Below are 16,152 nucleotides of genomic sequence, written 5' to 3'. Positions count from 1 at the left end.
GCTTAATATCAGTTGCTTTGAGATGTTACTAATTAATGTTTGTCATAAACAGCTTGGATGTCATGTTTTAATAGACTAATTGTCTTTCAGTTTACAAATACTGGCCAGTTAACTAATCTCCTGATACTTAATGCAGTGTCTGAATGCAATGTGAGTGTGTTAGAACGGATAATGAGACGTATGTGGCTTAACTGTATGGATCCATCTTCAGCCTTGACCTAAAGAGTTTTTAGTATCTTGAATTTGTAATATTCTTATGTATTTACAAAATAAAGAGTCACTATTAGCTTTTATAACAATCTCTGCCTGCCCTCCCTCATATGTACTAGGCCTAATATGTATGTACATTAGATTTAACTATGTATCTTGTAAAATCAGACAACAGTAAAAAAAATAATAATAATGCTTTCACAAATCATGTGCAGTCTGATCTTTTTCCTCAGATATCCAATATTATATCATGATACATTAGGCTACTGTACAGATGGGCTCCTTTCAACCACATATTTTCACACAACACCTACTTTAATCGCTTGAAAACATTTGGGTAAAAAGCTAAATTGTCCAAGATAAGTTATTTTCCTAGATCATCATCATTGCACCCTGCTGGTCCTGATTCCACGTGTTCTTACATCAGGACAACTTAGCTGCGGCACGCTATTGGCTGCGCCACTGCAGCTCCCGTGCGCGCGACAGTATGGGTTTAAAGCTCTCCCCCAGCGCACTTCCTCATCCTCACTGACAGAGGAAGGCGAGAGATTCAGTGTGTGTGAGCTTTTACCTGGAAATGTATGCATTTTTGCTACATCGTTTATGTGACTTTATATTTTCCACTGAGGTAACTTCGTTTTAGCCTAGTCGGACTGATCATATACCATATTCCCACATTGCTCATTGTTCTGTGCCTGTGGAGATGGTGAGTGTTCCGGACGCAGGTGTTCTTCAGGATGGGGAGACTGTAGTCGAGGGGCCAATAGGACCTGAGGACTGGAGCGAGATGGCGATGGAAGCTCGGTGTCAGGCTGGAGATGAGAAGGCTGACCGGTGGCGGACTCTGGGAATCGTCTGGAGAAACGTTATCCTCATGGCCCTTCTGCACATCGGAGCGGTGTATTCCATCCTTGTTATCCCCAGAGCGAGGCCCCTTACCTGGGTCTGGTGTAAGTCTTATCTGCCGGAGATAAATAACTTGCTGTGTGTAGGCTACCACTCATAGCGTGCTTGTGCAACTTCTGGAAATTACCTCGGTGCAAGCAGGTGCCACTGAATACGTGATGAGATGCATGTTAAATGTAGCCTACCCGACTACCAAAGAGTATGCTATTTATGTTTAACACATATTTATGAATAAACGAAGATGCCAGCACTATAAATAATGATTATTATTGCGCCTGTGAATTTAATTTGCTCTTATTGCGCCTGTGAATTTAATTTGCCCTAAAAAAGGCATAATGTGTTTTTCTCAATGTTATAGAGCAGAGTAACCCCTCTAATTACTCTGTAACGATCAGCTATTTTAGAGACAGAAATTCCTCTGATTTCATAACTGAAAAGGTATTGTCATATAAGACGTGTTTAATTCAAGTAAGCAAATATGTAGATTTATTATAGTGTGTGTATATATATATATATATATATATATATATATATATTTGGCAGCGAGAGCTTTTAGTGAGATAATTGAGATGACAATTGAACATCTTGAACAGATTGTGCCTTCAAAATGTAGTGGCATCAAGTACGCCCCATGTCAGAAACAGCGGGCATCTTGTTTTATAAGGGTTTCTAAATGAAACCTGATTAAACGATAAAGTGAGGAAGTGTATTGATGACCTAAAACATGAATATACGGTAGGTAATATCCCAAACTAATTTAAAATAATAATTTAAAATCAAGTTGTTATCTTCTACCAAATGACCATGTTATAATTATTAGCTACATCCTCATTTTGAGCTGTTAAGATATTAATTGAGGGATAACCATAATCTGTAATTTGTTTATTTTCTTGGAATGCGTTGAAGCTTGACCATGTCCAGTCACAGTGTGGCCTGCCCTGTAGGAGCAGTGTCTGTGTCACTCTCTGGGTGGGTGTTTACCATGCCCCAGTCAGTCATCACAGTGATGCACTGTTCTTCTAATCAATTCCACCGAGACATCAGACAGCACAGCTCTCCAAGTGGAACACTTTTCATTAGTCTAATCATTAATCGTTTGAACAGGGGGGATACTATTTATAGCTGCACAGCCTCCGGTTTATGAGCCCTCATTATTCAAAAGCACCTTTTTTTTGTGAACTGGTATTGCTATTTTTGGGGTATTTTTTTAGGATCCCCATTAGCTGTTGCAAAAGCAGCAGCTACTCTTCCTGGGGTCCACACAAAACATGAAACATGACATAATACAGAACATTAATAGACAAGGACAGCTCAAGAACAGAACTACAGGTAAAAGTCAGTAAATTAGAATATTTTGAAAAACTTGATTTATTTCAGTAATTGCATTCAAAAGGTGTAACTTGTACATTATATTTATTCATTGCACACAGACTGATGCATTCAAATGTTTATTTCATTTAATTTTGATGATTTGAAGTGGCAACAAATGAAAATCCAAAATTCCGTGTGTCACAAAATTAGAATATTACTTAAGGCTAATACAAAAAAGGGATTTTTTAGAAATGTTGGCCAACTGAAAAGTATGAAAATGAAAAATATGAGCATGTACAATACTCAATACTTGGTTGGAGCTCCTTTTGCCTCAATTACTGCATTAATGCGGCGTGGCATGGAGTCGATGAGTTTCTGGCACTGCTCAGGTGTTATGAGAGCCCAGGTTGCTCTGATAGTGGCCTTCAACTCTTCTGCGTTGTTGGGTCTGGCATTCTGCATCTTCCTTTTCACAATACCCCACAGATTTTCTATGGGGCTAAGGTCAGGGGAGTTGGCAGGCCAATTTAGAACAGAAATACCATGGTCCGTAAACCAGGCACGGGTAGATTTTGCGCTGTGTGCAGGCGCCAAGTCCTGTTGGAACCTGAAATCTCCATCTCCATAGAGCAGGTCAGCAGCAGGAAGCATGAAGTGCTCTAAAACTTGCTGGTAGACGGCTGCGTTGACCCTTGATCTCAGGAAACAGAGTGGACCGACACCAGCAGATGACATGGCACCCCAAACCATCACTGATGGTGGAAACTTTACACTAGACTTCAGGCAACGTGGATCCTGTGCCTCTCCTGTCTTCCTCCAGACTCTGGGACCTCGATTTCCAAAGGAAATGCAAAATTTGCTTTCGTCAGAAAACATGACTTTAGACCACTCAGCAGCAGTCCAGCTCTTTTTTTCCTTAGCCCAGGTGAGACGCTTTTCGCGCTGTTTCTTGGTCAACAGTGGCTTGACACGAGGTATGCGGCAGTTGAAACCCATGTCTTTCAAGCGTCTCTTGGTGGTGGATCTTGAAGCCCTGACTCCAGCAGCTGTCCACTCCTTGTGAATCTCCCCCACATGTTTGAATGGGTTTTTTTTCACAATCTTGACTAGGGCGCGGTGATCCCTATCGCTTGTACACTTTTTCTGACCACAGTTTTTCCTTCCCTTTGCCTCTCTATTAATGTGTTTGGACACAGAGCTCTGAGAACAGCCAGCCTCTTCTGCAATAACCTTTTGTGTCTTTCCCTCCTTGTGCAATGTGTCGATGGTCGCCTTTTGGACAGCTGTCAAATCTGAAGTCTTCCCCATGTTTGTGTAGGCTTCAGAACTGGACTGAGAGACCATTTAAAGCCCTTTGCAGGTGTTTTGAGTTAATCAGCTGATTATTTTGTGGCACCAGGTGTCTTCAAAATGTAACCCTTACACAATATTCTAATTTTGTGACACACGGAATTTTGGATTTTCATTTGTTGCCACTTCAAATCATCAAAATTAAATGAAATAAACATTTGAATGCATCAGTCTGTGTGCAATGAATAAATATAATGTACAAGTTACACCTTTTGAATGCAATTACTGAAATAAATCAAGTTTTTCAAAATATTCTAATTTACTGACTTTTACCTGTACATACATTTTTTAAAAAGGCACACGTAGCCTACAAATCAATACATACACAAACTATCTAGGTCAAATAGGGGAGAGGCGTTGTGCCGTGAGGTGTTGCTTTATCTGTTTTTTAAAACCAGGTTTGCTGTTTATTTGAGCAATATGAGATGGAACGGAGTTCCATGCAATAATGGCTCTATATAATACTGTACGCTTTCTTGAATTTGTTCTAGATTTGGGGTCTGTGAAAAGACCCCTGGTGGCATGTCTGGTGGGGTAAGTGTGTGTGTCCGAGCTGTGTGTAAATTGACTGCAAACAATTTGGGATTTTCAACACATGAATGTTTCTTATAAAAAGAAGTGATGCAGTCAGTCTCTCCTCAACTCTTAGCCAAGAGAGACTGGCAGGCATAGTATTTATATCAGCCCTCTGATTACCATGAAGAGCAAGACGTGCCGCTCTGGGTGCCAGACAGAGAGATTTGGATTAGCATAAACTCTCAGCCTGGTATCCACCTGTAATATTTATTAACCTGCTGGCCCTGCTGCTATCTTGGACCAGGCCTCTCTTGCAAAAGAGATTTAATCTCACTGAGACTAACCTAGATAGATGAATGTTAAATAAAAGAGAGGAATGTGTTTTTTAAAGATGACACTGTTGTGTGCTATGAGGGAAGATTATATGATTACCTGCTTTATTAGAAATGCATATACAGTGGGGGAAAAAAGTATTTAGTCAGCCACCAATTGTGCAAGTTCTCCCACTTAAAAAGATGAGAGAGGCCTGTAATTTTCATCATAGGTACACGTCAACTATGACAGACAAATTGAGATTTTTTTTCTCCAGAAAATCACATTGTAGGATTTTTTATGAATTTATTTGCAAATTATGGTGGAAAATAAGTATTTGGTCACCTACAAACAAGCAAGATTTCTGGCTCTCACAGACCTGTAACTTCTTCTTTAAGAGGCTCCTCTGTCCTCCACTCGTTACCTGTATTAATGGCACCTGTTTGAACTTGTTATCAGTATAAAAGACATCTGTCCACAACCTCAAACAGTCACACTCCAAACTCCACTATGGCCAAGACCAAAGAGCTGTCAAAGGACACCAGAAACAAAATTGTAGACCTGCACCAGGCTGGGAAGACTGAATCTGCAATAGGTAAGCAGCTTGGTTTGAAGAAATCAACTGTGGGAGCAATTATTAGGAAATGGAAGACATACAAGACCACTGATAATCTCCCTCGATCTGGGGCTCCACGCAAGATCTCACCCCGTGGGGTCAAAATGATCACAAGAACGGTGAGCAAAAATCCCAGAACCACACGGGGGGACCTAGTGAATGACCTGCAGAGAGCTGGGACCAAAGTAACAAAGCCTACCATCAGTAACACACTACGCCGCCAGGGACTCAAATCATGCAGTACATGTCCAGGCCCATCTGAAGTTTGCTAGAGTGCATTTGGATGATCCAGAAGAGGATTGGGAGAATGTCCTATGGTCAGATGAAACCAAAATAGAACCTTTTGGTAAAAGCTCAACTCGTCGTGTTTGGAGGACAAAGAATGCTGAGTTGCATCCAAAGAACACCATACCTACTGTGAAGCATGGGGGTGGGAAAATCATGCTTTGGGGCTGTTTTTCTGCAAAGGGACCAGGACGACTGATCCGTGTAAAGGAAAGAATGAATGGGGCCATGTATCGTGAGATTTTGAGTGAAAACCTCCTTCCATCAGCAAGGGCATTGAAGATGAAACGTGGCTGGGTCTTTCAGCATGACAATGATCCCAAACACACCTCCCGGGCAACGAAGGAGTGGCTTCGTAAGAAGCATTTCAAGGTCCTGGAGTGGCCTAGTCAATCTCCAGATCTCAACCCCATAGAAAATCTTTGGAGGGAGTTGAAAGTCCGTGTTGCCCAGCGACAGCCCCAAAACATCATTGCTCTAGAGGAGATCTGCATGGAGGAATGGGCCAAAATACCAGCAACAGTGTGTGAAAACCTTGTGAAGACTTACAGAAAACGTTTGACCTGTGTCATTGCCAACAAAGGGTATATAACAAAGTATTGAGAAACTTTTGTTATTGACCAAATACTTATTTTCCACCATAATTTGCAAATAGATTCATAAAAAATCCTACAATGTGATTTTCTGGATTTTTTTCCCTCATTTTGTCTGTCATAGTTGACGTGTACCTATGATGAAAATTACAGGCCTCTCTCATCTTTTTAAGTGGGAGAACTTGCACAATTGGTGGCTGACTAAATACTTTTTTCCCCCACTGTATAATCATTTGTAACCAGCTATTAGAAACTTGAATAATAGTAGAGTTCTCTGTTTAAAGGAACAGAGGAGACGTACTGCTGAGCACACAGGCAAGGTGTGAGACGACAAATGGTTTCACACCTTCCCCCGCCTCAGGGTTGGTTCCTCTCTCCTCCTTTCAGCCATTCTGCGCGTACGGCCAAGATCTGGCAACCATAGATAGCTCACGGAGCAGAAACAGACTCGTTATTGTTCTAAAGCATCCTCTTCCTGAGAAACTAAGCCAGGGTGGGGTAAACAACACCCGGTGCACTCGACCACAAGGTTGACACAAAGTGATTGTGAAGCCCAGGTGCCCCGGCGAGGAGTGGAATCAACCATGTCTCCGCAGCTCCTAGATTGCTATATAAACCCTCTGCATTCTCCATATTGTTGAGCTCTCGGCCTTCCAGCTTAGAGTGTATGGTTGACCAGCTTCATTATTGCAATAATTAAATAAAGATTAATTGTTTGAAGAAACTACTGTCTCTCCACAACAGAATTTCCACAACAGTGCCCAGGTGTGTAACAGGCTGGTATTCACCTATATATTGTTGTTTGTTAATGACTCTGTTGTGTCTTCTGGTGTGCTGTTGCAGCCTACGTGTGTTTCATCGTGACAGCCCTGGGGGTGACAGCAGGGGCCCATCGGCTGTGGAGCCACCGCTCCTACAGGGCCAAGCTTCCTCTCAGAGTCTTCCTCGCAGCTGCCAACTCCATGGCCTTCCAGGTTAGCTCCTCTCTCCCTCTGCTGTTGACATCCCCTGAAGATATTTATTAATTACTTCAGGTGGGAGTCACTCATTAGAGAACCTGCGTAAACCATAAAGCACAGGGATGAATATACAACTTTAATGTAGTATCGTATCGCTGGTCTTTCTACCCTTTTAGACACATAAAATACATCAGCGTTTTTTAAATACATTTAAAAACCGGTAAATATTAATCATTTAATTTCTGTACTTCTACAAATCAAAAGCTATTTCTTCCAAAGTCTCTCTGTGCTCTGTTGCATCATGTCAGCATTACCTATGAGAAAAGGACCAAAACCCGACCCATCAGACAAACTGGCAGCTATAAACATCAGCTGAATTTCTTCCCTCTGGAACACATGACCTCATTTGATCTGAGTTTCAGGTTAATGAATCTAATTAAATGGCTTACCATTGTGCTCTCAGTCTTCTCCCAGGACCTGAAATATATTACACCACTGGTTTCTAAAGCAGGGAAACAATGGCTGCAGTGGGAAGTGTCCTGGACAGAAAGAATAGTGGTATCGTCATGACTACCCAGGTGCACTGTGAGAGACTTTTCTAGAATAACAAACTGTAGATGATGTCATGTCTCTCTTCACTAATAAATCATGAATGTCCACCAGAAACTGAATGTCCTCTTTATGTAAAAATTTTTCACTTCACACATTTTCACACATCTTTTTCCTCCTCTCTTCCCCAGAATGACATATATGAGTGGGCGAGAGACCACCGCGTGCACCACAAGTTCTCAGAGACGGATGCAGACCCCCACAATGCAACACGAGGCTTTTTCTTCGCTCACATTGGCTGGCTGTTTGTGCGTAAACACCGTGATGTCATCGAGAAGGGAAAGAAGCTGGACGTCACTGACCTCTTGGCTGACCCCGTGGTCCAGTTCCAGAGAAGGTGGGTCCACTGCCCCATTTCACATTGACCTTTAGCCCTAGCTGTAGCCCTGTGTGATTGACCAGAACACAACACCACCCTAACTCTGCACTTGTTTTACTGTAAGTTGAATGCAGATATCATGAGTTACTCTGTATAAGAGCTGTAAGATATTCTCTCCTCTCCTTTCCTATTCTCTCCTCTCTTCCCTCGCTTCTCCTCTCATCACCCCTCCTCTCCTCTTCTCTCTTCTCCTCTCCCTTTCTACTATATTTTATCCCAGGTACTACAAGACCTCAGTCCTGATCATGTGCTTCTTGGTTCCCACCGTGGTTCCGTGGTACTTTTGGGGTGAGACGCTGTGGAACTCCTACTTCCTAGCATCCATCTTGCGTTACACCGTCTCGCTCAACGTCACCTGGCTGGTGAACAGCGCCGCCCACATGTACGGGAACCGACCGTACGACCAGAACATCAGCCCCCGCGAGAACCGCTGGGTCACCTTCGGAGCCATCGGTGAGTCTGGCTATGACCTGTTATTACATGTTATAACTCCTTTACAATATATTATACTGTGGTGACTGATAATGTTGTTATATCTATGGTCACTCTTCATTACTGCTTTGACTTGTCTGATATATTGTCTGATATTGTAAGATTAATGGATTGAAATTACTGGAACTGTATGCAAAAGAATACATATAACATTTGTACTTCCACTCCCCACCTATCCCCCATCCACATTCCCCTAGGTGAGGGTTTCCATAACTTCCACCATACTTTCCCCTTTGACTACTCTACCAGTGAGTTCGGCCTGCGTTTCAACCCCACCACCTGTTTTATCGATCTCATGTGCTGGATGGGCCTAGCCAGCAACCGCAAGAAAGCCTCAGTGGAAATAATACAGTCCAGGAAACTAAGGACAGGGGATGGGAGCTACGGAGCAGTCAACAGTACACAAGAGAAAGAAGCATGAGTGGTGGTTCTCACTGAACCAAGTTGTGGTTGAGAAGTCCATGATGAAGACGTCAATATATTCTTATACCGCCACTGGATTATGATTTCTCATCATGTTTTGTCTGCTATGTTTTGTACTTTGTTCTTTTGGATCCCCGAATTGCAGATTATGTTCTGACACAAAGGTGTCGTTTTTGACTCACTGGTTAGTTAATTCAAGGTTTAATCTGGAATCCAAGACAACCAGACACCTTTTGAAATCAGAAAATCTAATCCTAGCATTGTTACTTACCTTTTGCATGAGCTTCCACAAGCCAGGCTCTGCAGTACATTACCCTGTGGAGAAGGGTTTCTTCTGCAGGAGGACCAGGTGGTGAGACATTATAAAAGATCACTCCTGCGTTCAGGATACACATGCTGTTTATTGTGAACATTTTGGTTGTCGTGTCTTGAAAAAGGTCACAGGCCGAAACGTGGACAGTAAATGTCAGTCACATGCAGAGGTAATGGTGTATGGGAGTTAACGTTAATATGTTTAGACATGTTTACCAGAACGTGATGTAAGGGAGAGAGGAGAGGTCCCTAGTTTCCTGTTCATGGTCCCTGGTGTGTTCCCTCTAGCGTGGAAACTCACGTCACCTGTACCAAGTAGCCCCACCCCCTCCAATCCTTCATCACATTGAGATGTCCTTAGGCGGTGTGAAATAGGGCTGCTGGTTACGGAACGTTTATTTTATTCCCTTGCCTTACCATCAATCAGAATGTTTCGCCTGTGATGTATAACTTGTCTGTTTCACTCCAAGTTCAGCTTGTCTGTGAGACAGAATAAAGCAAAGTCTTAAGTAGATGTCTGAGAAGTAGATAGATGACTGAGGAGTCAGACTGAGTGGATGAGTAATACTGGTCTTTGACTGATTCAGTCTTTAATAATAATAGTTCAACTCTATGCTTTCAGAGAATCTAACGGACTGTGGAAGAAGTGGTGGGTAGATATTCAATATATCAGTCAAAGCAGGGACATACTGTAGCTTCCATGGTGATGAATTAGTCATTTAGAAACGTTCACAGGAAACTTTATGCTTATCTACTCACGACGCTGAAAGTTAATTCTCCATATTTACATCAGCTTGGAACAAGTTGACAAGTTGACATAATGGGGCTAGATTGAGAAGATTCGTGTGCTTGGATTATTCTCAGCAACTATTTGTTTTTATCCAACTCTTTATGCTGCATACTGATATAATACAATATAATTATATAATTATTGCATGTTAATATGGTTTTCCTCTTTTAAATCAGTTTGGTTCCCCCTGTTTGAATAGCACACCACACCACTACTCTCAGGTATACAACAGAAGTCTGCCTGTCATTATGTACTTTATAGTGGGAGTAATTCAGATTTTAATTCAATACAAGACGGAACATGAGAAAAAGATATGCGGTATGAGAGCATGTACCAAACTTTGATCTATCCCTTTGATTAATTGATTACACTATTATTATGTGTAATGAGAGATAACATTGCCATAGTGCTTCTATTACTACTCTACTGTACTTTATAATATCGTTGAGAGTTGAGCTTGTGTGTTATATGCTTGTTTTCCTCTCCCAGTTGTGGAATGACTGTATTTGTTTGTATTCGGTACCTGTCTTGTGTGGGTTTTATACTGTGTCGATATCAATAGCCTATATATTTCTGGTTTAGTTCTTATTGGACACACACATACACACACACAGTCGTGATTAACCAAGCTTGTGGGGAGACACAGTTGATTCCCAGTCAAAAATTATATTTTCTCTAACCCCTAACTCTAAACCTAACCCTAACCCTAACCTGAAAACCTAACCTTAACCCTAAACCTAACTCCTAACCCTAACCTTTAACCCCTAACCCTAATTCTAACCCTAACACTAATTCTAACCTTAACCCTAAACCTCCTAGTCCTTGTGGGGACTAACAAAATGTCCCCAGTTGGTCAATTTTTTTCTTAGTTTACTATTCTTGTGGGGACTTCTGGTCCCCACAAGTATAGTTAAATATGTACACACACACGTACACACACACACACAGTCTTGTATAACTAACCTTGTGACGACACACAATTCAGTCCCATTCAAAATCCTATTTTCCCTAACCCCTAACTTTAACCCTAATCCCAAAACCTAACCCTAAACCTAACCCTAAACCTAACCCTAGCTCCTAACCCTAAAACTAATTCTAACCCTAACCTTAACTCTAAACCTCCTAGAAATAGCATATGACCTTGTGAGAACTAACAAAATGTCACCAGTTCGTCAAACTTTTGTTTGTTTACTATTGTGGGGACCAGATCGTTAAACACGTCCAGAGGATGGTGGAGTTTCCTTTGTAATGACTGGATCTGGCTGAGATGATACATATGATTAAACTGATGTGTTGGTAACTGAATGTACGAATGGGGGATCTATAGTGTATCATCATGTCATTATTCTAGCTAAAAGAAATTGTTTAATACAGATGGTTTATGTGTGTGTTTGTTGACTTTGTGCCATGCATTAGAGGGCTTTTTCAATAATCAACTGTTGTATAGGGGAGAGTGGGGTAAGTTGAGCCATTTTTGACATTCAGTATCACTACATCAAGGGAAATATATAATGTTTTTCTAACAAAGATAGCTACATACACTGAGTATACAAAACATTAAGAACACCTGCTCTTTCCATGACATAGACTGACCAGGTGTATCCAGGTGAAAGCTATGATCCCTTATTGATGTCACTTGTTAAATCCACTTCAATCAGTGTAGATGAAGGGGAGGAGACAGGGTAAAGAAGGATTTTTAAGCCTTGAGACAATTGAGACATGGATTATGTACGTATGCCATTCAGAAAAATGTAAGTGCCTTTGAACGGGGTATGGTAGTAGGTGCCAGGCGCACTAGTTTGTGTCAAGAACTGCAATGCTGCTGGGTTTTTCACACTCAACAGTTTCCCGTGTGTATCAAGAATGGTCCAGCACCCAAAGGACATCAAGCCAACTTGGCACAACTGGGGGAAGCACTGGAGTCAACATGGGCCAGCATCCCTGTGGAACGCTTTTGATACCTTGTAGAGTCCATGCCCCGATGAATTGAGGCTGTTCTGAGGACAAAAGTGGGGGGAAGGTGTTCCTAATGTTTGGTATACTTAGTGTATATTCCAGGATGCTGGGAGCCAAATACTTTTTTCCCTCACTGTATCTTTATTTCCCAAACCCAATTCAACACAATCACAATTGCTTTTTGTCTTTTAATCATTTTAAGCATATTTTAACACAGGCTTAACACTTAACAATCACTTTTAACATAGGCCAGGCCCTGTTGTTACCATTTCAATTGGCTCAACTTGCCATTGGCTCAACTTACACCATAGCCATTGGCTCAACTTACTCCAAGGCAAACATTTTCATGCTAGGTTTAGGACCTCATATTGAAGCTTATAGAGACCCAAACTGATGTATAGAATCATTTTTAAATGATCTACTTTGGCTTAGATACAAGCATAATTATACCTCTAACACAATAAATTAATTTGACTTGGTGACAATCTATTTTTTGGACCTAACTTGCTTACCACTTTTTCCATGTGGTTTCTTCCTTCACAGACTCCATGAAACAATGACCTCTTTCTAAATATTTGGTCAAATTATTATTATTATTATTTTTATATATATATATACATATATATATATATACACACATACATACACATATGCACACATACATATACATATATATATATATATACAGTGGGGAGAACAAGTATTTGATACACTGCCGATTTTGCAGGTTTTCCTACTTACAAAGCATGTAGAGGTCTGTAATTTTTATCATAGGTACACTTCAACTGTGAGAGACGGAATCTAAAACAAAAATCCAGAAAATCACATTGTATGATTTTTAAGTAATTAATTTGCATTTTATTGCATGACATAAGTATTTGATCACCTACCAACCAGTAAGAATTCCGGCTCTCACAAACCTGTTAGGTTTTCTTTAAGAAGCCCTCCTGTTCTCCACTCATTACCTGTATTAACTGCACCTGTTTGAACTCGTTACCTGTATAAAAGACACCTGTACACACACTCAATCAAACAGACTCCAACCTCTCCACAATGGCCAAGACCAGAGAGCTGTGTAAGGACATCAGGGATAAAATTGTAGACCTGCACAAGGCTGGGATGGGCTACAGGACAATAGGCAAGCAGCTTGGTGAGAAGGCAACAACTGTTTGCGCAATTATTAGAAAATGGAAGAAGTTCAAGATGACGGTCAATCACCCTTGGTCTGGGGCTCCATGCAAGATCTCACCTCGTGGGGCATCAATGATCATGAGGAAGGTGAGGGATCAGCCCAGAACTACACGGCAGGACCTGGTCAATGACCTGAAGAGAGCTGGGACCACAGTCTCAAAGAAAACCATTAGTAACACACTACGCCGTCATGGATTAAAATCCTGCAGCGCACGCAAGGTCCCCCTGCTCAAACCAGCGCATGTCCAGGCCCGTCTGAAGTTTGCCAATGGCCATCTGGATGATCCAGAGGAGGAATGGGAGAAGGTCATGTGGTCTGATGAGACAAAAAAATAGCTTTTTGGTCTATACTCCACTCGCCGTGTTTGGAGGAAGAAGAAGGATGAGTACAACCCCAAGAACACCATCCCAACCGTGAAGCATGGAGGTGGAAACATCATTCTTTGGGGATGCTTTTCTGCAAAGGGGACAGGACGACTGCACCGTATTGAGGGGAGGATGGATGGGGCCATGTATCGCGAGATCTTGGCCAACAACCTCCTTCCCTCAGTAAGAGCATTGAAGATGGGTCGTGGCTGGGTCTTCCAGCATGACAACGACCCGAAACACACAGCCAGGGCAACTAAGGAGTGGCTCCGTAAGAAGCATCTCAAGGTCCTGGAGTGGCCTAGCCAGTCACCAGACCTGAACCCAATAGAAAATCTTTGGAGGGAGCTGAAAGTCTGTATTGCCCAGCGACAGCCCCGAAACCTGAAGGATCTGGAGAAGGTCTGTATGGAGGAGTGGGCCAAAATCCCTGCTGCAGTGTGTGCAAACCTGGTCAAGACCTACAGGAAACGTATGATCTCTGTAATTGCAAACAAAGGTTTCTGTACCAAATATTAAGTTCTGCTTTTCTGATGTATCAAATACTTATGTCATGCAATAAAATGCAAATTAATTACTTAAAAATCATACAATGTGATTTTCTTTTAGATTCCGTCTCTCACAGTTGAAGTGTACCTATGATAAAAATTACAGACCTCTACATGCTTTGTAAGTAGGAAGATCTGCAAAATCGGCAGTGTATCAAATACTTGTTCTCCCCACTGTATATACACACACATACACGCATACATACACATATACACACACACAGACACACCCACATACATACATACATATCCTTAAAAAATATATATATATATTCCCCTTTATTACTTTCCAACCCCGCCACCCTTTCCCCACTTGGAGTAAACTAGTGAACAACAACGCCTAGGCCTCTACTTCCAGTCCATACCCACTATCTACATTTTATGGACACAGTCAATTTTACAGTCAAATTATTAATTTTGTGTATGTTTTTCTAGAACTTTAATGCACTCTCCCCTGTGTTTATGTTTATTGTCTGGAAAAGCAGTCCTCTGAGGATGGAGGAAAATGTTTATGCATTTTCTTTTTCAGTTCAAGTACAGAAGATCCATTATGCTTTTACTCTATTTCCATTGACAACATGCCAACATAACACGATGCCATTATAATAGTATAATATGCATTAGCATGATTGAATACACCAGAAATCCACATACCTGTGAGACACACCACAGCAGAGCAGCTCCAAGTGGCCTACTCTCACGTCACATAGGCTATAGAGTAGGATAGGACAGCTTACATGCTGAAAACAAGAGGCTTACTGCTATTACTCTTTCCTACGGAAAATGGGAAAATATGAGTGTCACAGGGTTGACATGTCAATAAATTGCATTCAACGGGATGAGTGTCACAAGGATGATGCTTATGTCAATCCATTGCATTCAATGGGAAAAGATGAGTGTCAACCAATTGATGCTTATGTCAGTACATTCCAGTCAATGGGAAAATATGAAAAGATGAGACTCACAGACAGACATCTCTCTCTCTCTAACCCCCTCTACCCTCTTTGCTTCCCTCTGTCTCTGTCTCTTTCTCTCTAGCTCCTCTTTCCCCCCTCCTCTTCTCTCTCCCTCCCCCTTCTTTTACCACCTCTCTCTCCCTGCTTCTCTCTCTTTCTCTTTCTCCCTCCTCTCTATATATCTCTTTCTCCCCTCCCGCCTCTCTCCCCCCTCCCTCCTTGACCCTCTCCCCTCTCTCATCTCTCTCCCTCTCCCTCCTCTCTCCCACCTCTGTCTGTTGACTCTCTCTCTCCCCTCCCTCCTCTCTCTCCCCTCCCTCCCTCCTTCACCTTCTCCATTTCTCTCTCCCCTCTCTCCCCCTCACTCTCCCCCTTCTCTCTCTCCCTCTTCTCTCTCTCCCTCCTCCCCCCTCCATTATCTCTCCCTCCTTCTTTCCCTCCCTCCCCCTCTTCTCATCTCTCTATCCCTCTCCCTCCTCTCTCCCACCTCCACAGACAGGATATTGACGCATAAATATGCATCAAGGACATTGACGCATAAGTCAATACATTGCATTTAAGGCAGAAAGGTTGGTGATACAGCTGCAATTGATAAATAACTCAGACAGACATACATTTACATCATTTAGCAGACGCTCTTATCCAGAGCGACTTACAGTTTGTGAGTGCATACATTATTTTTACATACTGGCCCCCCTTGGGAATCAAACCCACAACCCTGGCATTGCAAACACCATGCTCTACCAACTGAGCTACATCCCTGCCGGCCATTCCCTCCCCTACCCTGGACGACGCTGGGCCAATTGTGCGCCGCCCCATGGGTCTCCTGGTCGCGGCCGGCTACGACAGAGCCTGGATTTGAACCAGGATCTCTAGTGGCACAGCTAGCACTGCAATGCAGTGCCTTAGACCACTGCACCACTCGGGAGACACATACGCAGACAGAAAGAAAGACAGACACAGACTGTTTCAAGTTTTAAGTCAATCTAAACTAATGTGACCAATATCCTCTTCAGAATTAATTCTAACAAGGCTCTTAGCTTCTAGAACTGCAAGACCATTGTGTCCAATG

The 16,152-nt window shown here is 42.1% G+C and overlaps 1 protein-coding gene across 1 annotated transcript; it reads left to right on the top strand.

The window, feature by feature from the left end:
* Nucleotides 1-913: 913 nt before the first annotated feature.
* Nucleotides 914-8,959, top strand: LOC311128339 (stearoyl-CoA desaturase 5-like; the record flags this gene model as incomplete). The annotated part of the gene is made up of 5 exons (XM_084160448.1): nt 914-1,160; nt 6,943-7,073; nt 7,799-8,004; nt 8,267-8,499; nt 8,736-8,959. 5 exons carry the CDS (start codon nt 914-916, stop codon nt 8,957-8,959), a joined length of 1,041 nt encoding a protein of 346 aa, XP_084016574.1.
* Between the last annotated feature and the right edge of the window lie 7,193 nt (nt 8,960-16,152).

This window comes from Coregonus lavaretus (assembly GCF_964263955.1).
Source record: "Coregonus lavaretus genome assembly, chromosome: 4".
NCBI classification, from domain to species: domain Eukaryota; kingdom Metazoa; phylum Chordata; class Actinopteri; order Salmoniformes; family Salmonidae; genus Coregonus; species Coregonus lavaretus.
This window is presented reverse-complemented; position numbering and strand designations above follow the sequence as displayed.